The sequence below is a fragment of the Heteronotia binoei genome, chromosome 11, assembly GCF_032191835.1.
Source record: "Heteronotia binoei isolate CCM8104 ecotype False Entrance Well chromosome 11, APGP_CSIRO_Hbin_v1, whole genome shotgun sequence".
NCBI lineage: Eukaryota > Metazoa > Chordata > Lepidosauria > Squamata > Gekkonidae > Heteronotia > Heteronotia binoei.
The window spans coordinates 55,199,637-55,224,586 of NC_083233.1; the positions used below are offsets into that span (position 1 = coordinate 55,199,637).

The 24,950-nt window shown below is 43.4% G+C and overlaps 1 protein-coding gene across 1 annotated transcript in view; it reads right to left on the reverse strand.

The window, feature by feature from the left end:
• Positions 1-348: 348 nt before the first annotated feature.
• Positions 349-24,950, reverse strand: part of TBC1D10A (TBC1 domain family member 10A) — a 43,522-nt gene continuing 18,920 nt past the window's right edge. The window contains exons 2-9 of the mRNA XM_060249316.1: positions 23,946-24,045; positions 17,389-17,496; positions 15,504-15,610; positions 13,566-13,680; positions 10,601-10,666; positions 9,572-9,761; positions 7,123-7,277; positions 349-2,570 (exon numbers count right to left, since the gene is read on the reverse strand). Of these exons, the coding sequence (XP_060105299.1) occupies positions 2,178-2,570; positions 7,123-7,277; positions 9,572-9,761; positions 10,601-10,666; positions 13,566-13,680; positions 15,504-15,610; positions 17,389-17,496; positions 23,946-24,045 (1,234 nt within the window). The 3' untranslated portion in view covers positions 349-2,177. The remainder of the gene's footprint in view (positions 2,571-7,122; positions 7,278-9,571; positions 9,762-10,600; positions 10,667-13,565; positions 13,681-15,503; positions 15,611-17,388; positions 17,497-23,945; positions 24,046-24,950) is intronic.

Consider the following 24,950-nt stretch of genomic DNA (forward strand, 5'->3'; position numbering starts at 1 on the left):
AGACATGAGAACCACAGAGCTGCTCTACCTTGTGACCAAAGCCACAATCAGTGCATATCTAGTTCAGCATGAGTTCTATATTTCCAAGCATATATTTCCAAAGAAGTGCTACAAAGATTATCCGGAAATCTTCATGGTAGATTCTTTGACAGTAAAGCCGGGGAAGGGGGGCACACACAGGAAGAAGCTTTCACAAAAAGCACTGCGTCAATCACTGAATTGTAAGAGGTCGAAAAGCACAGGCTAGGCTACCCAGGATTTAGCCAATGCCCGCCTCCTTGTTAAAAAGACAGTCCAAAGGCTTCAAGACAAACCATTTGGACACATTGTTCAGAAACCACACACCGCTTACATAATTCTGGTTTATTTTGCCTTTTGTACAAAACTATTACAACTATTGATTTTTTATTTTAAAAAGAACCCAAACACGAGACCACCTGTCAGTCATAACCTGTCATGTGGCAACAGGTGGAGAAAAAACAGTCTCCTGCTTCCTTTCACCCCCACCCTGTGGTCAGATTGCAGCCATCAGAAATGGCAACAGCAAGCAATACTGCGCCCCACCCCGATCCCAGTTCCAGATATTCATCCCAGCTATAAATGGGGGCCAGACAAGGGGGAAACCAATCTTCCTGAGCCTCCTTAATAAACCTCAAGAAAAGACTCCAAGACTTCACTCAGTATATCGGAGGTGTAAATGTTGGTTACCGCTTCCATCACAAAAATGGGGAGCCCCCACCTGAGCCTGCAATGAACTAGAGGGAAGGTGGATTGCAGCAAAGCTTTACAATCAGCAGCCTGCAGCTTTTAGGCGCAAGCACAGCTTCACGAGCTGCAGCAAGGGATACCATTTCCCTCCAGTCTGTCAGGATTTGGATTTACATTTATCAAGGATATAGTCTGAGGGGATGGGGAAACAAGGGTCAGCTTAATACTGCTGCTACCTTCTGAAGACTTAGGGGAGCAGCACCCAGCAGCGGGTAGGCAAAGGAAGCTCCTTTAGTGTCCTGTAAATGGGCTGTCCTGTTCCTGGAGAAATCCTAGCACCGGATGTAAAGTTGAAGCCTAACATACATACGGTTCAAGTATGACTTGCCCTGACACAAAACATGGTGCACGTTATCAGATTCCTGCAACAATGATTCCTACAAAGGGGCTGATGCATCCAGCATGTGAAGTCAATACAGCATAGCTCCCTTGAGACTTCAGGCAAGAAAGCAAGGCCAGAGGGCTGTGACACTAATCAGTTCCCTGCCCTTTCTTCAATTAATCAGCTGGCTGCTTGTCCAAGAGACAAGGACCTTAACTGGTCATTTCAGTGAAAGGATGTTGAACAGCTAGAATGTTCCTACGTGTAGGGCAGAAATGCCCAAGCAGCTGAGGAAACAAGGGGTCCTCCAGGCCTAATGGATTCCAAGTCCAATTAAAAGCAAGGAATACAAAACACCAAGCCTCCAGTAAGATGAAGGAATGGTGTTACTGGCTCACCTGGAGAGTCTAAAATGGAAGAACAAGAGCCAGGAGGACACCTCACCTGGGTGGTACCAGGAAGGTAACAACAGCAACTAAGAGCAGCACTGCTGCCCTACGTATTGGGATAGGAATGCAAGAATAAGAGAGCTTCAGCAGCCTCGATTGCTCTAATAAAGAAACTTTCAATGACAAACTTGCCCAAGAGGTCAAGGAATGGATGTGTGGTCTATCCACTGAGAAGCAGACCTATATTAGTGGACATGGCCAGCAATTCGGCCCCTGCCAATTCCCAGAATTCCTTGTGGAATGTGCATCAATACTCTCACCATTCAGACTGTGGTGGGTGGGTGTGTGGCAAAACTGTGATCTGTTATCTGCATGATTCACTGCCAATCAAACCCTGGACTCCCACCAGTGAAGAACTCAACAGCAGGGGGCAGCTGCAAGTACCTCTCTTCCTAATGAGATACTCAAAGCGTATTTGTCTACTGCCTGCTGGCCACTGGGGTGCAAGCTGCATAATGTTAAGACTTGTGGAAAAGAGCCCTTAGCTTACCTTATCCCAAGTATCCCCAAGGCACTAGCTGCCCCCAACTTCCCAGTCACCCACCCACTACCTTGGCTGAGGAGTCTGGCTGCAGGGGCCATGTAGACCTAGCCACTTTGGACCAAGCCGGGAGGTCTGGAATATGCAGCCGTAATGTCTACAGGTAGGTGTCCTCGCTCTCTTGTGAAGTGAGGCTCTCCTTTGACAGGTGGAGGGAGGAGGGCTCTGGCTCCAGCAAACTCTGAGTTCCGTTCTCTTCAGGGATGGGCCCATTGGCCAGGTGGCCCTTTCCTTGGTCCTGTTTCTTGTCCCCCTTTGGCAATTTGTTCTTGTGGCCCTTGGGCAAGAGAACCGAGTCAGGTGGGAGGATGATAGAAGGAGATGGCTCCAAGGCCTTGCGAGGGTAAGGTTCCGAGTCACTGATGGCTTTGGCGCCATGGAAACGTGGAGGGGATTTGCACTGCAGCTCCCCATGGGTCTCCTTCCATTTCTTCAACTGGATCAGGTGCTCCCGTTCTATGTGGCGCTCTGTCACTGGCAACTCTATGATCTGAAAGCAGGAGGAAAAAAACCAATGTACTTCTCCTAAGGAACAAGGTATTCCATAATGTGACCATGATATCCATATCCTCAAATTTAGGGGCATTTTTCTTTCCTGCAGCCCACTTCCTCCAAAACTGACTGGCTCAGTTTCTGCCCCAAAGCCCAAACAAGACATCCATATCCACTTAATTTCATTTGAAAACAATGTGCTTTGACTGACTAAGAAGAGAGAAAACATGCAGATTTGGTCAAAGAGGTGTTCAAACTGCTACTCTTGAGCTGCTTTTTTTGTGAATGGGGTCTTCCCCACCACTTCTGCTGTCTAGGATTCGCAATCTCAGTTATTTCTGACTGGATGCCTCCCAATGCATTACACAGAACCAAACAACTGATCTCTCCTTTGCCTGCATCAGTACCTTCTTTTCCCACGAATCCCAGGTAATTCTACCCTTCTTGTTCCTTTCTCTCAACCACAGAAACTTGGGTGGTGTCCTTCAACTTCTTTTTAATTTTCTTCTTTTATTCAAGCTACTTTCAAAAACTAGCCCTTTTAAATCTTTACTTATTCATCTGCCAAAAATATGCCAAGTTACTTTTTTATCTTTTCCCAGCTTGATTACTATAATTCTCTGTGGCCAGTTTCCATTATTTTCCTCCATTCTTAGCTCTTCTTTTACTCTCTGCATCTTGTTTTGCTCATATTTATATTCTCTTACTGTTACTTGGATCTATAACTAGTTGACAGATAGCATGTGAAGAGTGCTTGTTAATGGTTCTTCATTGTTTTGGACAGGAGTGTCCCAAGGATCTGTCCTGGGACCTGTTTTGTTCAATATTTTTATAAATAATTTGGATGAAGGAATAGCTGGAATGCTTATTACATTTGCAAATAATACTAAATTGGGAGGGGGAGCAAATACAGCAGAAGACAGTCAGCATTCAGGATGATTTTGACAGGGTGGAAAACTGGGCTAAAACAAAATGAATTTTAGCAGGAGAAAATGTTAAGTTTTGCATTTAGGTAGGATGGGGAAGACTTGTCTTGGCAGTAGTATGTGTGAAAAGGATCTAGGGGTCTTAGAGGACCATACACTGAACATGCGTCAGCAGTGTGATGTGGTAGCTAAAAAAGCCATTGTGATTTTGGGTTGTATCAGAAGTAGTAATGTGTCCAGATAACACCAAGTGATGGTATCACTTTATCCCACTCTGGTTAGACCTCACCTAGGGCATTGTGTTCAGTTTTGGGCTCCACAATTTAAGGATACAGACAAGCTGAAACATGTCCAGAGGAGGGCAACAAAGATGGTGAGGGATCTGGAGATGAAGTTCTATGAGGAAAGGCTGAAGGAGCTGGGTATGTTTAGCCTGGAGATGACTGAGAGGTGATACAATAACCATCAAGTACTTGAAGGGCTGTCATACAGAGGATGGTGCAGTGCTTTCTGTTGCCCCAGAAGGTCAGACAAGAACCAATGGGCTGAATTTAAATCAAAGAGGTTTTGGCTAAACATTAGGAAGAACCTCCTGACAGAATGGTTCCTGAGTGGAACAGGCTTCCTCAGGAGGTGATGGGCTTCTTTGGAGATTTTTAAACAGAGGTTAGATGGCCTTCTGACAACAATGCTAATTCTGTGGACTTAAGTAGATCATGGGAAGGAGGGCAGGAAGGGTTGCATCAGTACTTCATTCTTGAGGCCTTTCCGTCCATGATTACCACTTTGGGCTCAGACCAATTTGGCAAGGGATCTTGGAGGGGTTGGGGTTTGTTTTGCCATCTTCTGGGCATGGAGCAAGGGTCACTGTGTGTGCATGTCAGTGTGTGGGGGGAGGTATTTGTGAATTTCCTGCATTGTCTGTGGGGGAGGGAGGGGGCTGGACTAGATAATCCTGGAGATCCATTCCAACTCTACTGCTCTGTGATTCTCTCCACTGGTTTTCATGTCCTTATCAAATCAAATTGTTTCTGTTCTGCCTTTATGCCGAGTTTTGTGCTCTGACCTCACTGACTTCTCATTTTGTATTCTCCCCATCCATTTTACTAATACTTCTTAGCTAAACTGGGGACTACTTCATCTATTTCTTGCCTCTCTTTCCCTGGTATTTGTTTTATTCCCATGTATATTTTGTGTCTTTTTTTTGCATATTTGTATTTGAGTCTTTCTAATTATGAATAATTTTTAAATAAATAAATAAAAATAAAAAGTGTTTAAAGGATTACAGGGATTAAAACCACCCAAGTACTTTGGTATGCAGAAAGTTCCAGGTTAATGTTTCGGCATCTCCAGTTGAAAGAATTAAGGCCGTAAACAACAGGAAACATCCTTCTCTGCCAGCCCAAGGCAACAATATTGATCTAGATGCACCAAAGGCCCAAGCCTCTGCATGGCAGCTTTGCAGATCCATAACCTATTTTTCAAAGCACTTCTCAGGGCAGGGCCTCACTGTATCTTCTGCCTGGGAACATAGGTTAACCTTGCACAATAATTGAGCCCCTATCCAAGACCAGAGACAACCAGGAAGAGTTTATTATTACTTTGGAGTCAGAATGAGGACCCTTTGTGAACACTGGCCAAATGAACAAAGCAGGAGTCAAGTTTCACCTTTAAGACCAACAACATTTTATTCAGAACGTAAACTTCTGCAGTAAATTAAAGTTGAGAAGTAAATTAGGTGGACAACAAGGAAATACATGTCCTTTTGTAATTTACCTAGACTTGCAGAAACACCAATTGGCGGGCAACTTTTATTAATTACCTTTTATGGCTATCCAGCCCAAATGGCCTTCTAAATGGTCACACTGTTCCACCATATGATCCCAGCTCTGTATGAGTTTGCCCTCTTAATCAACTAACTGCATGTATTTCAGCCCACTGTACCTGATCCCCTCGTATGAAGAAGTGTGCTTTTAGCACACGGAAGCTTACGTTCTGAATAAAACTTTGTTGGTCTTAAAGGTGATACTTGACTCCTGCTTTGTTCAACTGCTTCAGACCAACACGGCTGCCCACTTGGATCTATCTACATGAACTGGCCAAATGCTTTGAGAGTGCTTGTAATGCAATAACAATGCCACTAGAGGGTAGCATTGCCCTGAACCAAGCAAATTCAAATCTCAGCAAACAGAAGCTGACTTCTACAGAGTTAGAACACCGGCCCCACCAGGCCTACTGTTGTTTACTCTAGCTGGCAGCTACTCCAAGGCCAGAGGAAGAGATCTCTCCAAACCCTGACACACTCAAGATCCTTTAAAAGGAGATGCCAGGAATGAACACAGATCTTTATGCATGCACTCTTCTACTGAGCTCTGCCTCTGATCACTACTGTGAATGTGATTTTATATCAGTTCGAATCTCAAGGAAAAGCAGAGGCACAAGTGCTTTCTTCTCACTTCACTTCTTCAGTTATTAGGCCAATCCATACATTCAGTAATACCAAAGGAACAGCTTTCCCTGGAAAAAATCCCATCGGGCTGCATGTCTGACTGAATGTCTCCTTCAAACGCACTCTTCAGACAGAAAAGCATGCTGGGAAAGGTTCAGCAAACTCTCCAACATGCTGCTTTTCTAGCGTGAGCAATAAGGCAGGGCACAAGCAGCAGCAACTCTACCCAATGACATTCCTACATCTGAACTGGCCCTGTAACCTCTGCCCACAGGCTGGGGGCAATGTCTCACCTGGAATCTTATATCAGAACTGGGAAAGAAGCCTGATCCACTTGCTTCCAAGTGATACAGAATTCTTGTCCACTATATGCCTGACGAAGACTTCTGCATAGTTTGGAAGTGTGCATTCTTCTACACCAACATAAGCTGTTCCAAGAGAGATGCCACTCTATCTATTTGGTAAATATACCCATAGATTTGGAAATATAGTTCAAGACAGCAAGACAAAACCAGCAATACTGCAAATCCTGGAGAAACCAACTGCTGGATGAACTTCTTGAGACCATTTCCAAAAATTGAGCCAGTGCCGAAGTTTAGCTTTGGGAGCTGAGGTTACAGTGAGGAGAGACACTGGGAGGAAGTCCTCATACCAGCCCCCCACATCTAGGTTCCCAAAGAATAAGGCAGATGCATACCCCACCCTACAGCCTTGGCTGGAAGTCACCACAGAACTGTGAAAAAGTCCTCCTGAGAGTCTTGCCCAAATCATCAAGGAGCAATATTCTGGCAGAAGACTTCTAGTTTGAGGATTACTGAGTATCTGTCTTTGAGCTTTTTAATCACCAAAACCTCATTATGGATTTTTAAAGAGATCTCCATCTCACAATTACTTTAGTATTACTTGCTTTTTCCTTCCCTACCACACAGGAACACACAAGATGCAAAACAGTTTAAAGTCAGCAGGCTCCAAATTGGAAGAGTCATGGATTTGACCTTGCCAATTAAAATGGAGCCCTGTCACCCCAAAATTAAGCCTGTGTTCAAGCTTGCAGCTGAGCCCTAAAAGACGACAACATACATGGATGGAAACAATCAGCTCTCCATCATACTTCATGGGAAGGAGAGTGCCAGGGAATGTGGCAAGCTGGACCCACTGCTGCACCCCCATTTTACCTCTCGTACAAGGAAGGTCTCCTGCATAATCTTGGGATTCAGCGCCCGCAGCCGCTCCACAGTCTCATACTGCCCCTGACATGGTTTGAGCTCCTCAGAAGAACCCAGAGTATTTTTCAGCAGCACGAGGCCCACTCGAAAGATGATTTTGACGCCTGGAAAAGCAAAGGTGGCAGGGTCAGAGCAAAGGCAGTGTACAGCAGGAGACAAGTTGCAAATCAGAGCTTCTCCACCAGGGCAACATTTATAAATATTACAGTATTAAATAATGGGCTTGGAAAAACATCAACTGCTGTGGGACAGTTCGGCCAGTTATGATTTCATTAACTTGTATTTCTCCAAGTAAATTAACTTTAGCTTTGGGGCTGCAAGACTCACTGGACTGACACAGAAATTCATCCGAATGTATTACGCAGCCGGTGCTGTAAATAGCAGACACCATGGCATGCCTGCATACACTTTACAGGTTGGGTTTTAACTTTGGGTACAGTTTTTTTCATTTTATTTAGCTTCAAGGATGTAAAGTTTTGCAGTAATCCAACTGACTGAACCGGACATCTTTCATCACTGAGTCTCCTATCCACCAACACTTGGCACAGAGAGGCATGAAAAGTGCTGTTATATTGGGAACTGGCCAGTGCCTGTAGGGGACAAAGCCTCATAAAGCAAGAGGAGACATTTTAATGAATACAGAGAACTCCACATACACAGGATTACCATAAAAAGCATCTCTCTTCATCTCTGAAGAAGTCCATACAAGAATTGTGTATTTGCAGCTAAGGTAACTATTGTGTTCTAATGGAAAGGGTGCTGCAGTGTCTGCTCAGAGACCTGGGTTAGCTGTGCCTTTGAAATGTAGCAGTTACAGCATCAGACTGGTATCTGGGAGACCGAGGCCTGAATCCTCATGCTGCCATGGAAATTTGTAGGGTGACCTTGGATCTGTCCCATCCTCTCAGCCTATCTTACCATATAGTGATATTGTGAGAAGTATAAATACCTAAGTAAATTCAGTATGTTCTAAAATGTGTCTTTCATCCCAGGGTAGGGGAGAGGACATGTTGGCTGCCAGCAGGTGGTAGCCTTTAGGCAAGAATGGATCCCCAAAATAGAGGAGGAAGTTCTGCCTCAGCGGCAGAATGTCCAACCTCTGCTGTCGTAAGGGCCTCAGTGCTTATATGACCTAAGAAATCATTCTGTGGGTTAAGTAAAGAAGGATTCCAGCATTCTCAGCCTACCCTATTTCACAAGGGCGAAGGTTTGACATACAGAAGAGTTCCAGATGGCAGAGTCAACCAGAGGGACATTTCCAGCTGAGAAACTTTGATGCAAGTTCAATAGCAGAAATAATTAGACTGGAGTCCCCATTGATTAAAATACAATGTTTCAGGAGGAGTCGTTAAGCAGTAAAATGCTAAGAGATGTGCGATTGACAAAGGCATGTAGCCGAAACTGGTCTCCGTTCCATCTGAGCCTTTTTTTCTCCAGTGACTGATGCTTTGGGAGGACTACTTTACAAGTTTGTTCTTGACAACTGTGAAACTGATGTCCTAGGATTCATTTGAGGACTATTTTGTGAAATTGATTTTTACCACTAGCATTGTGGTTTTTGTTATCAGTGAAATTTTATAACCTATTAACATTACTGTACCTTTAAATGAACACTGATAAAGCATGAAGTTTTTCTGAATGTATATGTGCTACACAGATTACTTCATTTTTGTACAAAGTCACAGAGGGGGCACTTGGGAAGTCTCTGCAGCTGCACTGGTTCTGTCATGAAGCAGGGAAAAAGTAAAATGATGGCAAGGGGAGAATTGCCAGCCCCCTTCACTTTCAAGGGAAGGAACACCACAGCTTCTAGGCTCTTGATAAGAAGCTCTGCCTCACTTCCTGCACAGGGCTCCTGGGAAGCAATGACGCTTCTTCCCCCTTGTGCTTTGCCATCCAGCCAGAGGACCCAGAAGCAGGTCACCAGCATGGAGAGAGATGCCTTTTCCTCTCAAGCAGAGGGGGGGGGGGGGAAACATGAATTGGGCCAGCTCTGCCAGATGACTTAAAACCATCGGAAGAACTGAGCTAGAGGGGCTGGCAGGCACACCCTGATCATGTTATTCCCCTCCCCAGCTTTTCAGGTCCCCAAAGAGTTTATAGCATGAAACACCAGCTCCATACCGCAAAGGGATTCCAGAAGAAAGGCAACCTTTCTCTGGAAGCATAAGCAATTTCCCATGCTTCCATGGGGCTAAGGTCACACCAAAGACAGGAGGAGCACAAAACCACGAGTGGGCCGAGTCAGCCATTGTGGGATTGGAACTACCTTTAGGGGATAACTCCCTGCCAGTCAGGCCCTCCAGAGGAAATCTGTGTACACTTCTTCAATTACAGCCATCTGTTCATGGCCACTAAGCAACACTTGCTTGAGCCAGGCAGAAGGGCTAGTCCGTACCTTCACAGAAAAACATATCCCAGACGCGCAGCACAGAGCTCCATGGCAAGGTCCTGGAGAATGCACACATGAACCATTCTGTCATGTACAGGATGGGGTCAATCTTCTGCTTGCTCAGGTGCTTATAAGCCACGGGTGAGACCCTATGCAGCAGTGAGAAGAGGATCTCCCCATCCAGCTGAATAGCCTCCTGTATGGAGAGAGGGAAGAACCTGGTCAGGAGTAGGTGGGGGTGGGGATGGGGGAAGCAACAAGGACTTTTTGGCTTCCAGAACCTGTTTGGGGTGGGGGGAATTCCATTCACCTCTTGCTTTTATCAAGGCAGAGATCTATTTATATCACATCACAAAGTAGGAAGTAGAAATAAAGATCTAACTGAACAGGTCACATATTCTGAAGCAGAAGTGGAGACTCTGGATTAATTTATATCTTCAGTGTCGGCCTTGTAAAATTTGCACATCAGTGGATGACAGAGTTTACAATAAAAATAGATCACAATCTGCTTACCTTGGAGGTAGAATAAAAAAACCATATTCCACGAAGCACATGGCTGACCTTGGATCATCAGTACAGTTTCGCCACTAAATAATGCAAATCTCAGTGGCCGTCTGTCCCTAAAGCAGCCACAGACAAACTGTACCTTGAGACCTTCCTTCAGTTCCTCTCCTTGTTCCACTTTACAGACAAGGAGATCATAAGCTGTGCTTCTGTTTGCATTTTAACTCTTAATGCTGTGTGTTGGGAAAGGTTTATTTTAATCGGAATAAAATGTAATTTCATCATGTATGTTTTAAATTGTTAAGCCACCTTGGTGGCAGAAAGGCAGAATGCAAATTTTGTAAATAAATATTTTGAATCAGGGCTTGGAGGCCTCACAACTTCAATACCTCTCTGTAAGTGCCAGTTACAAAAGGCCCATCATCGTCCAGAGAGTTTCATTTCCAGTCCACAGAGGAAGACTTTTTGCAGCCTATCATAATAGAAAAGAAAGAGCCCCCACAACAATATCCACGAGCTCCTGTCACTCACCAACTTCTCACTGTAGTAGCCAGGAAGGTACTTCTCACAGATTTGGACAAGGCACCAGAATGCTTGCTGAAAGAAGGAAGAAGTGGAAGTCACTGCATGGGAAAGAACTGAACAGGGTAGCATGACATGGACTGTGCATTTATGGAGATTGTTGCACAGACTGATTTCTTCCTCCAAGAAGAAGAAAGAAATACAGACCCTCTTACAGAAGCTGTTCTAATTATTGGAATCAAAATCACTCAAAATGATTATTTCCACCGCCTGCCCAGGTGACCATTTTATTAGTAACAAGGTGACAGTTTTGTTAGTCACCTCTACAGCTATCACCCTTACGTTGTGTCGGTTCTCCGATATTCACCTTTAGAAATGGTACTTTTTTTAAAAAGGTAAAGGTAGTCCTCTGTGCAAGCACCAGTTGTTTCTGACTCTGGGGTGATGTTGCTTTCACAATGTTTTCACGGCAGACTTTTTACGGGGTGGTTTGCCATTGCCTTCCCCAGTCATCTACACTTTCCCCCTAGCAAGCTGGGTACTCATTTTACCGACCTCAGAAATGGCACTTTAGGCACACTTAAACAGTTAAACAGTGTTCTGATTTATTTGAACAAATTGGCAAGGAAGGGGATCAATATTTACATAGTGCTTAGGAACAGAAAGTTAAATTTACAGAACTGCATCTTATGGTGCTGAATACACAAGAGATGTATTGAGATTTAAGGCTGTTTTGCTTTCACTGAAGGTATTACAGATATTACAGTGGTTTTGTTTAGATATTAGTTGATCTTGATTTCCTTATGATTCCTTTTGAATTTAATATTTGTCAGTCACACAGACTTGAAAATGTACTCAGTTTTTTCCCTTTGGTTTAAGACAAGGGTTTTCCTACTAGACCCTTATTAGATAATAATTCTTTTTTAGAGCAATAACCTGGGCTTTTGGAATGTTTAGGGCCTTTCAATGCCACTTCGAGCCATCTGCCAAATCCTTATCTTCCAGATTTGCAGTCTTTTCACACAGGATATTAAGTTTATAAATGGAGAACTACAGTAATTCCCTTCTCACGTTGTGTTTCTTTGTTTTACGCACAGTGACTGATTTTGAACAGTCTCCTCCAGCATCTATCCTTCTTCCAAAGCCACACCACAGACTCCACTTTTCAAACTCTTCTCACACTAGAGAATCTCCCAAGCCACCACTCTTTTCCAACCAACTCTCCAACTGCCTAGCCATCATACTCCCCTCCACAGTTAGCTGCAGTCCTCCAATCAATGCAAGTTCCATGAGCTGTCAGTCAGTTCAGCTAACTCTCTCTCCCAAGCAGCACTGCCTATAAGTATACATCCCCTTGCTGTCCGTCACAATGTCTGATGCTCAGAAGTATTTCAGTTCCAAGAACTCAGTGCACTGAAATCTCAGTAAACGTGAAGACCCATCTACAACCCCCAGTTTCTTCCCATCACTGTAATTGTAGAAGTTGCAACAAATAGAATTTTTCCTTCTCTGCAATTCTTCAGAGGCATTATAGATACATTGAACAGAACATACTTCCAATCAAGCAACAGTATGAAACCTCAACACTGTAACATATGTTCCTACATACATTGGAAAACTGACCCATTTATGCAAACTGGCTCTACACACAGCTGGAACTATTTAACCACACCCAGAAACATAAGAAATGCAGCTTGTTTTGAAGAACTGTCTCTATGCACTACTGCCCATTGCTAAATTCTTAAAGAACTCCACCCAGAGCATTTGAGCAGCTACTGGTCAAGTCCAGGGTCAGGGTTGCTGGTATGCAGTTCCAACACCCTCTGAGGGCAGCACCCAGATACAGGGGGCATAAAAGACTGTGCCAGTGGAGGAACAAGATCACAGTACTCAGGAGCAGACAGTGTAAGTAAAGAACTGAGAAAGAAACACTCACAAAGCTACCAGAAACTCAAACTCAAGCACTGATGGGAACAATCATACTCAAATCACTGCATGACTAGGATCTTTCCAACTCCCATTACAACTGTGATCCTTTCTGTACACCTGAATCCAATACTTGGGGGAGGGGGGGAACACTGACTTTTTAATCCTGCTTTTCTTCCATCATGAAAAGTCAGGGTGGCATTCATGTTCCCTAAGAGATCTCCCATCCAGCTACTGACCAGAACCAGCATGAACTAACATGGAAGTCTGCTACATTAAGATAGGTAGAACTTATTTTCAAATAATACATCTTAGAGTACGATCTCCATTTACGTAGCAAAATACAAGGGGAAAGTACACAGAGTGGTCTCTAAGGCCCCACCTTAAGGAAGGTCCAATAGCCTTGGAAGGAAAAAAAAGTCAGCTTTACGAAGTTAGCGTTGCCAGGAAAACTACTTATGCTAGCTAGAGACCATGGAGATATTTTCTGACAGCAGCTATAACTCCCACGTCCAGCATATTCTGCAAGCAACGTCCAAAGGCAACTATAAGCAGCCACATTTTAGTGTACACACTATGATGGGTACCTGAAGATGGAGTCAACATGCACTACATATGCAAACACATGAAACTGCTTTATACCAAATCAGGCCAAAGGTGCATCCAATCCAGTTCTATCAATTCTGTCTGGCTGCAGCTCTCTGGAGAGTCTCCTGCATGAGCTCATTGCAGCCCTGATAGTAGAGATCTTTTAACAAGAGGTAATCTGGGACTTTCTGCATGTGCTCTACAAATGAGCTCTGTCAACTTGTGGCAGCTCTCCAGCATGTCTCTGCGTTTCAGAAAACGTAAACAAGAATGAGCCCAGACTGTGACCATAATGGGTAGGGAAAACCCTTCCCAGGGGATGAGGCCTGAACAAGAGTACAACATCCCCAACCACCACTGAGCAAGAGGGAGACTCAAGCCTCCTTTCTCCCCGATGAGAGCATCCAGTTCAAAAAACAGGGAGGTCTCCACACAGCTGCAGGACAGAGTTATAACTTACCTCTGCAGGCATATTCATCAGCAAGACTGCAGCAACGGGAGCCTGGGCCTGGCAGTAGCCCTCCTCTGGCCGATACAGCGTGTAGGCCTTCAGCACACGGAACAGGTCTTGTTGCCTGCACAAAAGAAACACAACATTCACATTACACTGGCTTTCATAATAAAGCATAAGTGGTCTCCACCTGTTGCCAAGAGGGATGTTACAGCACTTCCCCAGAAGGCATCTGCTTCTAGTCTCAGTACTGGATCTCTTTCTACATGCTCTGCCAGGAGAGAATGGACCCTGCTCTCTCACCTCCAGAGGGCTTGCACCTAGTCACCTGAAGGCATTTTTACATTCATAACGGTGGTGGGGGAGATGACTGCCTAATCCCACAGCTGTAGTTAAGACAGTCACATAAGGTTGACACCTCCTTCCTCATCATTTTCCCCAACTTTTTTTTTTTAAATCCAACCAGGACATGGGATGGCAATGGACTTCCTACATATTTAATCCTCTTACATCCAGGGGTGACCTAGTCACCTAATATCCATCTTCTTTTTTGTATTTTTATGTGTGTGTGTGTATGCATGTACCTGGAAGTCATGGTGACCTCTGGTGACTGACCCCTACTGGGTGATAGGCAGGATATTCAAAGAGGTGGCTGAATAAAGCCGGCCTCTGCCTCTAATATTCTAAGGAGGTCTCGCATCCAAGTACTTGCCGCAGTTGGCCCTGCTTAGCTTCCATTGATCTGGCAAGACTGGGTTTGCCTGGGCTATCCAGGTCAGGGCTCCTACCAGCATTCATTGATGCTTATCTTTTAACTCAGCCTTCCCAGACAGGCTCCCAAAAGCATTTTACAAGATGTAAAAAGCACCAACAAAGAACCAGCACCAAAAAAGGTAGCAGCAAATATATGGTTGCTTCCAAATAGTGACAACACTCTACTGTACATTCACTGCTACTGCAAATACCTCTGCATTCTACATTGGAAATGGAACACCCATAGAGGGACATTCACTGTGCATTCTGTCCACATCCCCTTTTGCCTAATATTTCACACACCTTCCTCTGCCACTAGAGGGCTGTTTGCCTGCTTTAAAAAGATCAGTAGTAGCTGCAGCAGTATAGTGTAATAATGCTATGTCAATATATGCCACCACTTTTTTAAAGCTTACAAAAAGTCCATCAGTGGTGTGTGTGAGGTGGGTGGGACGACAGACACAAGGGAGAATGATTTTGATGTAGATGGGGATGCTTGAAAACCTGTACTTTCCCTCCCCAAACAGTGGCAAATCAATTTTGGACTACAATCTTTCCAGAAAGATCAGCCCTAAGCAAGTTTTGGAAAGAACAGAACAAAGCTGGGGAAACTACGGAAGTGAATGTTTGGAAGACAACTGATGACAAGGTCATGTAGATGCTTCCCCTTAAAAACATGAAATAAAAAAACAAACTGCAGTTTGAGACTCAAATTAAGAACAGCTACATAAACCCTGAAGAATGCAACCCTGAAGATAGCATTCATTCATTCATTCTCTGAATAGCAGATTGTGCCCTTATATGTAAATAGTAGTATCTCCCCCCAACATTCTCAGACATGTACAGACTTGCAGCTCTTCATGCACAAGACAGGCTTAGGGAAAACCTTCTGCCAGGTGCCTATCATCCACTGAATACACCTTGCTTATTTCCCACCAGCAAGCCATTGTGCTAACAGTGGCATTTGCACAAAGCTAATGGGATGCAATACTAGGTAACCAACAACAGATACCTAAAGACAAAACTCTTTGAAGCATGTCTGGTGCTTCAAGAGAAATGGAACCTGTAGGAGAGTGCACGGTGTGCTACATGACTGCTTCCCAAACAGGGATCAGATGTGATTTCAGTTTTGATAGAGCCCTGAAGTTCCACTAACACAGAGACACAAAAGCTGAGCAGAACCATCCCGCTTACCCATGGCCTCCACGGAAAGCAAACATTTCATGGAATGGAAACTGCCTGTGGAGATCACGTTCAATTACATCCAGCCACTTGGGATCTCCTGGGGCCATATCTAGCTCCTGTGAAAAGACACAGAATAATTACTGAAGGGGTTTTGAGACTTCTGCTTCCAGAATAGCAAGAAAAATATCAAGTCACAAGGACAGCTACATCTATATCTTTTTTTAAAAAAAATTCCTTTGGAAGGACAAGATTAAAATGGGTACCATAGTTGACTTCAATAAACTCAAGCACAGCAGTGTGCAGACTATAAAAGACTATAAAAGCCAGTTTGGTGTAGTGGTTAAGTGTGCGGACTCTTATCTGGGAGAACCGGGTTTGATTCCCCACTCCTCCACTTGCACCTGCTAGCATGGCCTTGGGTCAGCCATAGCTCTGGCAGAGGTTGTCCTTGAAAGGGCAGCTGCTGTGAGAGCCTTCTCCAGCCCCACCCACCTCATAGGGTGTCTGTTGTGGGGGAGGAAGGTAAAGGAGATTGTGAGCTGCTCTGAGACTCTTCGGAGTGGAGGGCGGGATATAAATCCAATATCATCATCATCTTCTTCTTCAACTAAGAGACAGAGTTCACAATGGAGTTTGAATTACAGAAGAACAAACTCATGACATACCTGAAAAAAAGCAAATGTGTGGCCAATTTGATTCTGGGGATGTTGCCACATACACTAACACTATCCCCAAATTAGAGAAAGATACTTTGTGTAAGTAAGGATACACAAGCGAAGTGCACTGCAGGGAAAGACTGACTCCAAAGAGGCTGGCAAGTTTACACTTTGCCTTGCAGACATCTACTGTTAGGTAACAAGTAGACATGGTGACTCATAAATTGACCACCATCATTACAGGTCCAAGTTTCCTTGGGTAAGGCCATGTCAGTCACCAATGGCTGTTTGTACTAGCTACAGCACAGAAGTTCTATGGTACTTACTGGAAACATACTATGCATCTATACATCTGGGACTGAAGTGGCAGAACTGGACTACTTAGATGATCAAAGGGAAATAGCACTTTCACATGTTAATAAGCTCATTACAAACACAGAACTCACATCAGGGAGAAAATTTTAAAAGTTTACAAGGGAATTTTTAACAAAGCAACATGAAAAACTGTCATCTCCTACCTCCAGACTGGTGCAGTCTATTCTGCCACCTCATTCTGCTGCATGCACAGACTGAATCTTAGACTAGAAGCACAATGAAGCAAGGGACTAATAAACACGCATGGGGTTAAGGGAGTGTTAGGTACCAAATTAGTTGCAGTCAAGATTCCACTGGAGTCCACAGACACAAAGAGAACTCACTCTACATCACCTACTGTAGAACGGTACCCAGTGCCAAAGTGAGGCTCAAATCCATGGACGTTGCAGTCTTCTAAGTAATTAGTTATATTTTAGCAGGAGCTGTCTGCCTTGGTGGACCTCCCACCCTTAAAGAGTATGAGAAAACAGGCTTAAATAACTTAGAAAGTAAATTAATTAGAAAGTAAATAAATTAGAAAGTTCAAGGAGCTTTCTAATCCTCATAGGTCACAAACTGGGAGAAAGGCAATCTCTATAGCATCCATTACTCAAAGATACAGTTGTTCAGATGGAGGAGGTTTCATCTAACTGTCTTGGCTAGCATCTGTTGAGGAGACGATACTCCATGGATGAGTCTGTTTCTCCCTAATAAAAACTTCCCTGCCCCTGATAACCACATCTTGTCCTAATGGACTCCAAAACCAACACCATGTTTTATAAAATAGTATTTTTTCAAGTATCCTGAGCTTACAGTCACTGAGTGACCAGCACTCAGGTACTGAAAGCACAGTGTTCCTCCTCCAGCTCCACCCTGGGTCTTACATCAAATTTGCCAGGATTTTGTTCCAACTTGACTTTGGCTCCTGAGAGGTACTGCCATGCCCGACCCCGTAAAGATGGTGGGATCCCCTTCTGGCATCTCAGCCGGATCTGAAGAGAAAGAAAACCAACATTAAAATGCAAGAGCTTCACAGCTTCCTTCTACAGTGAGCATGGTGTATTGTGCCCAGAAGAAGACTCAGTCCACCTTGTCCCCTCCCATACCTCTGACTGAACAAAAACAATGGCCAAATGCCTTTGACTTAACCTTAGCTTTCAACCCCAGCTATAATATCTGCTTGCATTCATCCCTTATTACTGTTACCTCTTTCCCATCCAACTGTCATACACAGTTTACATTTTAAGCTCTTTGTCAGCAACGTGATTCATCTTTTGCTTCTTTTATCCTGAAAAGCACCATGTGCACCAAAGGCATTATTTTAGAGGATATCCTGATGTAAAGCAAATGCATATACATGTTCCAGATAAATTTGATATAATGCACAAGAACCAAACTTTATAATCACTGACTTAAGGTCTCTGAATAGTTTTTAAAAATTTGTTTCCTTAGAGGTTAGATTAAGAGTCAAAGCTCAGTAGGATCCAGCACATAACAAATCCCGTGTACTGTTTGAAAGTGGCTACCTTTTATTGCCTGGTTTTCATCAGTACACCCTCTACCCCTTTCATCTTTTAAAGACTTTTTAGGACTCCACTCACTTCTTGGTGAATAGCCTTGTGCAAGTTATTTCTCCCATTCTCAGTTCTTGTCATTTGTAAAATGACACTTACAGAGTTATTGTAACAGTGAAACAGTAAAGTATTTTGCATGAACCATGACAATTCGTTGGGCTGTATACAGGGCCATAGCTATATCGTAAACTGTGGAACACCCTGATGATTAAAAAAAAAAGCTTGTCCTCATTTCAAGAGTGAAAAGCAAACTACAGAAGCCAAAAAATTTGAAACCAGCCTTCTATATAACCATCATTTTGAAAAGGCACAACAGATACACTTGTGTAAACTGGTCCAAGCAGCCTTACATTGAAAAAACCCATTGGTCTATAAACAGCAGCATTGTTTCTCAGCAGAAGTCTTTTACACTACCTATTACCTGAGACTTTTGAATGGAGATACTAAGGACTGAATTTGGGTTTCCTGTCTTAAGATAAAATGGGATGAGGTAACCACTATAATAAGGAACCACCCATTTTCCAGGGACATATAGGCACTCCTCTGCTATGATGTGACATCATGCCATATAAGAATACTACATCTATGTAAACAGGGCCAATTCCATGAGTCTTCCTTATAGAATCAACACCTTGATGGAAGGGAGACCAACAACTAAACAAACAAGATGCATTACTTAAACAGCTATACCACAGCCATGTACACAGTGACGAAGAGGTTCCCAGTAGCTGGACATATGTGCCTGTGAAAGGGGTTTAACTTAGCCTTCCTCATCCTTAAACTCGCACACCCAGACTACCAGTGATTCATTTCAATTGTTATGAGGACTACTCCTTAAGTTCCTCTTCCCCAAGACCCAAGAAATTCTACATGCAATTATTTGAATAACTTGAGTGTACTGCGAATGCCAGATTACCAAGGAATAAGATGCTACAAATTACTGTTCTGCCACATTTTAGCTGCCAATACCTTGCTAAAATACAATGGCCATCTCTATAAACTGATGTCTGCAAACCAGAGCAAACAGAAGAATACAAAAAGACCTAGGAGGCAGGCAGAATGCTCAAAATTAACAGAAAGGGGATATCCATTCTTGATTAAAAAACAAACAATTGCTTGTACACATCTTGGAAACTGCACACTGTTCTAGTGAACTCATCTGGAGATGCTGCAGAACAAGGACAGAAAAACAACAGGCACTAATTACTAGAAATAGAGAACTTTCTATATGATGGAAAGCCAAGATAGTCAGGACCTGCCAGGGCTGGATTGTCTGCTTAAGCATATAAAGTTGCGAAGATGCTGGAAGATAATCAGTAATCATTTAAACTTTTGTAATATTAACTTTTAAAAGTTTATTTTTTTCCAACGCATATTGGTGTCAGAGCTCCACTAATTCATGAGAGCAAGATATAGGAAGGTGTTATTTAAAAAACCATGCAAGCATTTTGAGCTCACTTGTTCTTCCCAAGGGAAATTATCTCGTCTGTTACAAATAAAACAATGATTGGTCTGCTATTATGTGGAGATTTCCCCTGAGGTGAGCAGTGTCTACAGAGTCCTTAACAGCACTTCCTTTATTGAGTGCTAGAAAGAAAAAGATGTCTCTGCGATACAATTCTTTCAGTCGGATAGAAGGATATACAATATAACTGAGCATTTTTAAAAAAGAGAATTCCTGGAACAAAGGGGAATTGACAGCTATGTAGGAGCCACCAGATTGTTTAGGATAATCCCAATATGTATACGTTTAGCCAGATAAGACACCATGATCCACATTTTCAAGCAGAAACAGGAGCTACGTAGAGGCCTGATCTAGACCGGTGCCTTTGCAGCTATTTCTATTTGAAAACACTGGGAGGATCCCAAACCGAATCTCCTGGCATTTTGCCTAGCTAAGTCTCATGCTTTTAGCACACTGTACTTTAAAACTTCCTGAAATATCTTAATCTGGCCACTGGTGGATGCACTGAGTAGCTTGCAAGCTCAAACTAGCTGCACTGCAAACAAATCTAATAGAGTCCTTCAGTGAATTAAAAAACGGATGCTCAGTGGGGCCAGGAATGCTAAGGGAGAGTAAAATCAGGCTGAATGCTACACTCAATGCATCAGCAATGGTTAGAAAAGCATAAACGATGTTAAGGTCCAGGGCAGACTGAGGAGTCAGCAGTCTTGGCTAAGGCAGGGCTTATTTTGACAGTCCACGTCAGCCAGAATCTACAGCAGACAGTCACCTCCCTCTCCCCCTTCTGTTCTGTGGGAATAGCAACCTTTGCTACTAACATCAAAGGCAGTTTTGAAGGCAAGCTTCCACCTTCTCACAGTTTTACCAGGCAACCTAAAAGGTTACTTCTGGTGCCAAAGGGACAGAGAGCAGCAAGGCACACTATGCTTTGAGGGAAGGGAAAGCCTGCAGGGAACTAGATGGTTGGAAGGTCTCTGGCATAGGAGCTTTAGAAGAAACATCCAGTTTTGGCCCACCCTAGGAAGTCAACTAAAAGCAGGTCACATAGATTACTGGCTTCCCCACTGTGAAAGGGACCAGGATACTCTCCAAGCAGAAGACCCGTTTTGCATCTGTTAAAATTCAAACAAAAAATGGACGCCTTCAGGAAAAGTCTTCAATACATTGCACCCATCCCTAGTAAAAGCAGAACTACTTTATTTGTTTTATTTGTTCAAGCTGCAGAATTTGTCCACTTCTGACAAAGAGTTTCACCAAGGTGCAGAATGCAAGAAAAATGATACTGTTGATCAGAGTACACAAACCCCTATTTAACCTAAGCATCCTCAACAAAGTGTCTTTCTTTCTGGAGACCCCTCTGTAAATTGGACTCTTACTCCCAACTGAAATAAGAGGCTTCAGTGGAAGTCAAGTCTAAATGTTCCCCTTCATGATTTGCTGATAACCTGCAGGAAAAGCCCTGAAGTGTACCACTCTGCAGCCATTCCACATCCCAATTTCTTTGGAATTTTCTGAATTGGGGAAGATTCTATGTGTAAAGTTCATTAAAACAGATTGTATGCTACTGCAGGTCAGCCCCCATTCCTCGCCCCGCCATTCACCACTGCTTCTTCATGAAGTTCAGAATGGAATATCACCATCTGCTTTAGTGAAGTCAAAGAGATTACGGCTATTTTCAGACCAATCACCCAACGTGTGCTCTGGCTTTTTAGCTTCTGCTCTTTACAGTTTAAAGCTGCATTCCCATCCACCTCAAACAGGGTCGTGCATAAGAAGCTCTCAGCAGATTGTGCCCCACTTGGAGGGATGAGGAAGCTACCAGGGAGGGACAGAAGAGCCAGAAGTCTCCAGAATACTGATTGTGCACTATGCTGCCCAGTGACTTCACAGACAGGAAGGAAATAGACGTAGGAGCTCGACCGGATTCTGATTGTGATAGCTTGAAAAGAACTGACCCACAGGCCCTGTGGATTAAGAGGTATACAGATTCCAGATCCATCTTTGCAGGGGCGGGAAGCACTATGAGGAAGACAAAGCATAGTCCCCCAAAAAAATCACAACAAAGAAAAGTCCTTCATAACTAGGCATCTGACTCACAATATATTTAAGCTATCCCGCTATTATGGAGTTAAGGTAACAGTGAGCTATCATGTGATCAGAGTAAATCTGCCTAGTTATGCTTATCTGATATTTAATCAATTTTTCCATAGTAGTTTTTAAATAAGAAAGACATCCCACAATAAAAACTAGAAAGGACTTTTATGGTCATTCCCCCTTTGCCAGTTAACTTGTACCATTCACAAGTCTCAACGACAGAACTATACAGTGACATCTACCGTGAACAAGAATCAATCCTCCTACTGTTTGCAGCCTTTAGTCACATGAGTAAAGGAAGTACAACTGCCAAGAGACCAAATAATGAATCAGGAAGGCCTTGCACATATTCAGTAGATCTCTAAGGCAAATCTTTCTTATTGTATACCTAGAAGAATACTGCTCTACCATACAGGAGATTTCTAAAGATTACTGAGGTGATCAAAACTGCTGTATCAAGTGCCATTATTCATCTCTGTATGGATGGACACACAGCATCTTGGCAACGGATAACAGGCTTTTGCTTATACAGCTGAAATCAGAGGTTGGCATGCATGGGGAGGGTCTGTGGCATCTTCTTTCCATGCTGAATGTCCCAGGCTCAATCCCTGGCATGTTTGATTAGACAATACTGACCTTGATGGACCAATGGTCTAATTCAGTATAATGCAGCTTCACAGGTCACATTCAAAGGTTGTCATTGCAGGACAGACTGACAGTGTAAATGGACTCAGAATAAATAAAGAGGACATCCTGGAATCCCCCAGCCAGTATATGGAAGTGTTGTTTCAGGATAATGATCACTGCTGAGAGGGTGTCTGGATTCCTTTCCAAGTCTCAGCCACAGACACAACAATCTGCAGCACAGCTGATTTAGAAGCAAGCAGGCATTTGTGGAAGCATGCAGAAAAAGGCAAGCTCAGAACCCCAACTCTTTACACATACAAGGACTCTAAGCAAGACTTTTAAAAGCCAAAATCCATTAGTGCTCCAAAATGAAATTCACAATTGCCCTTCTTGTTTCTAAGCAGATATAACTGTTAGAACAAACACCTTATGTGCTCTAGGACCATAGGTTTTAGATTACGCTTCTTGGTTGAGAGCTTACTGATTGCAAACAAATGAGCTTTAATTGTTACAGCAAACACACAATACAATATCAGGAAATGCACATGCTTTATTTTTTCTTCTTGGTGGCAATTTTAAATTTGACTTGTTAGCCTATTTTGCTACTGGACAATGGTATACTACATGGGATGGAGAGACTTAGCCTAAGGCAACTGAATTGAAAGAAGCTACAATAAAGCAGTTATAGTCTCACACTGCTGTAAAATACAGTACTGATGGCTCCTCCAGAAAACCCAGTTTAATTCAGGGAATATTCCACAAAACCCTCCTGAGCATTCCTGCAAGATGCAGCCACCTGCCAACCTACAGCCACTCTAAGGAAGGGGGCAGCCTCCCTCTGGGGGCAGTGAATAAGCAAGTACCATGTTACTGCCAGAATCATGCTAGTGAAGACGACGATTGGACTGCAGCTCTGAAGACTGCCTCTCAGGAGAGCTCATTCAAGGAAACAGTTTGCAACTGGTGGTCAAAATGGTTGCCCCAAAGCAACAAGATGCGCTACAGCTGGGTGGCAAGTTAATAGAGAGGGAAGCCAACAGTGAGGGGAGGGGAGGACTGAAGCCACCAACTACTAGCATAGAGGAACCCTGCAGAAAAATTCAGACTGGACTGCTTCCAAGTAGCTGCTACACAGTCAGGCTTTTATGTGGTCTCAGAACTGAGCTGCCATTCAGATTCAGAAGAACCTGGGGGAAGGGGGAGACCAGTGTACAGGATCCTTCTAATCAATGTCACTGTTATTTGGCATAGAGAAAAAGAATGCATGAAAAGTCAAATGAGTGGCACTCTAGCAGGCATCTCAAAAGCAGCATGGAAGATCTAATACACAGCCAGCACTTGACTATTTCCGACATATGAACATGTGTCTGATCTGGGCTTTATGGCTTAAGATCATATCCAAGAGGCGCTAGTTAAAGGTTCCTGACCTGCACTAGCCAGTCCAGTTTTGAGTGACAACATCTTGAAGCCATGCAGGTACCTGCACTCCAACACCTCTTTTGCTGCACTTCTGTAACTCAGGGCATCATGTAACAAGCAGTAAAGCTAACATGTGCAGAAAATCTGGAGCAGAAAGAATGCCATAGAGACTAGAATGACATCAATGCCTGCTGCACCCACTTACACCAGGCCCAAGAAGGAAAGAAGGTGGTGGCGGCCAGACACTGGAGAGGTGGCTCACCTTTTTATGCTTCTTAGCCATCCACTTGTCCCAGTTGTTCAGCATATCCAGCCATTTAGATTCCCTCTGCCTTAGCTTCTCCAGCGGCACCTCCTCGAGCCTAGGAAGAAGATTAACAGGCCAATTTAATCAACTGGGAATTACCACCTTCCTTTAAAGTAGCAATGCTTTGGGGAAAGGCTGGAATTCTGTGCAAATGTTTGTTTTTCATTTCACGTAATTTATTTTTCTGACTCCAGTGACAAATTTCCTGGAACTGTTCTAAATTAAGTTCCATTCCCTGGAACTGTTTTAAATTTCTGACATCAGATCTTTCGGGCATGTTTTAGAATTGATACACATACAAAACTGCCTTATACTGAACCAAACCCTTGGTCCATCAAGGTCAGTACTGTCTACCTCAGACTGGCAGCAGCACTCAATGGGTCTCAAAACAAGAAACCGCCAAGCATAAATCACAGCAATTAACAAATCACAAAACCCTAATATTGTGAAAATACCTAGCCAATGGCTAACAGACAAATAATGAGTAAAGTAGGTTCACAGGCACCAAAAGTAAGCACATGAATATTAACAAAATAAGTACACCATTTCCCCAGAAAAAAAAATTATATGTCTGTAAGTGGAGCCCGTAAACTTTCAAATCATTCATACAAGGAGACAATGATGAATCAGCCAAATGAAGATGCCTTTTCTGGATACTGGAGAATGTTTCAGTAAATTTTTCTTCAGTTCATGTGGCTGTGGTGATGGAACCAAGTTTCAGACATAGAGTTAGCTCATAGTGCTCAATGGGTCTCAAGCAGAGATCTTTCACATTACCTACTGCCTGGTTCTTTTACACAAAGAGACCAGAGACTGAACCTGTGGGCCTTCTGCATGCAAAGCAGATGCTCTGCCACTGAACTACAGCCATGATTCACCATTCCATCTTGTGATTGCTTTATTGTGTTTGGTTAAATATTGCACATCTACCTCAGATAGAAAACTTATCATGAACTTGTG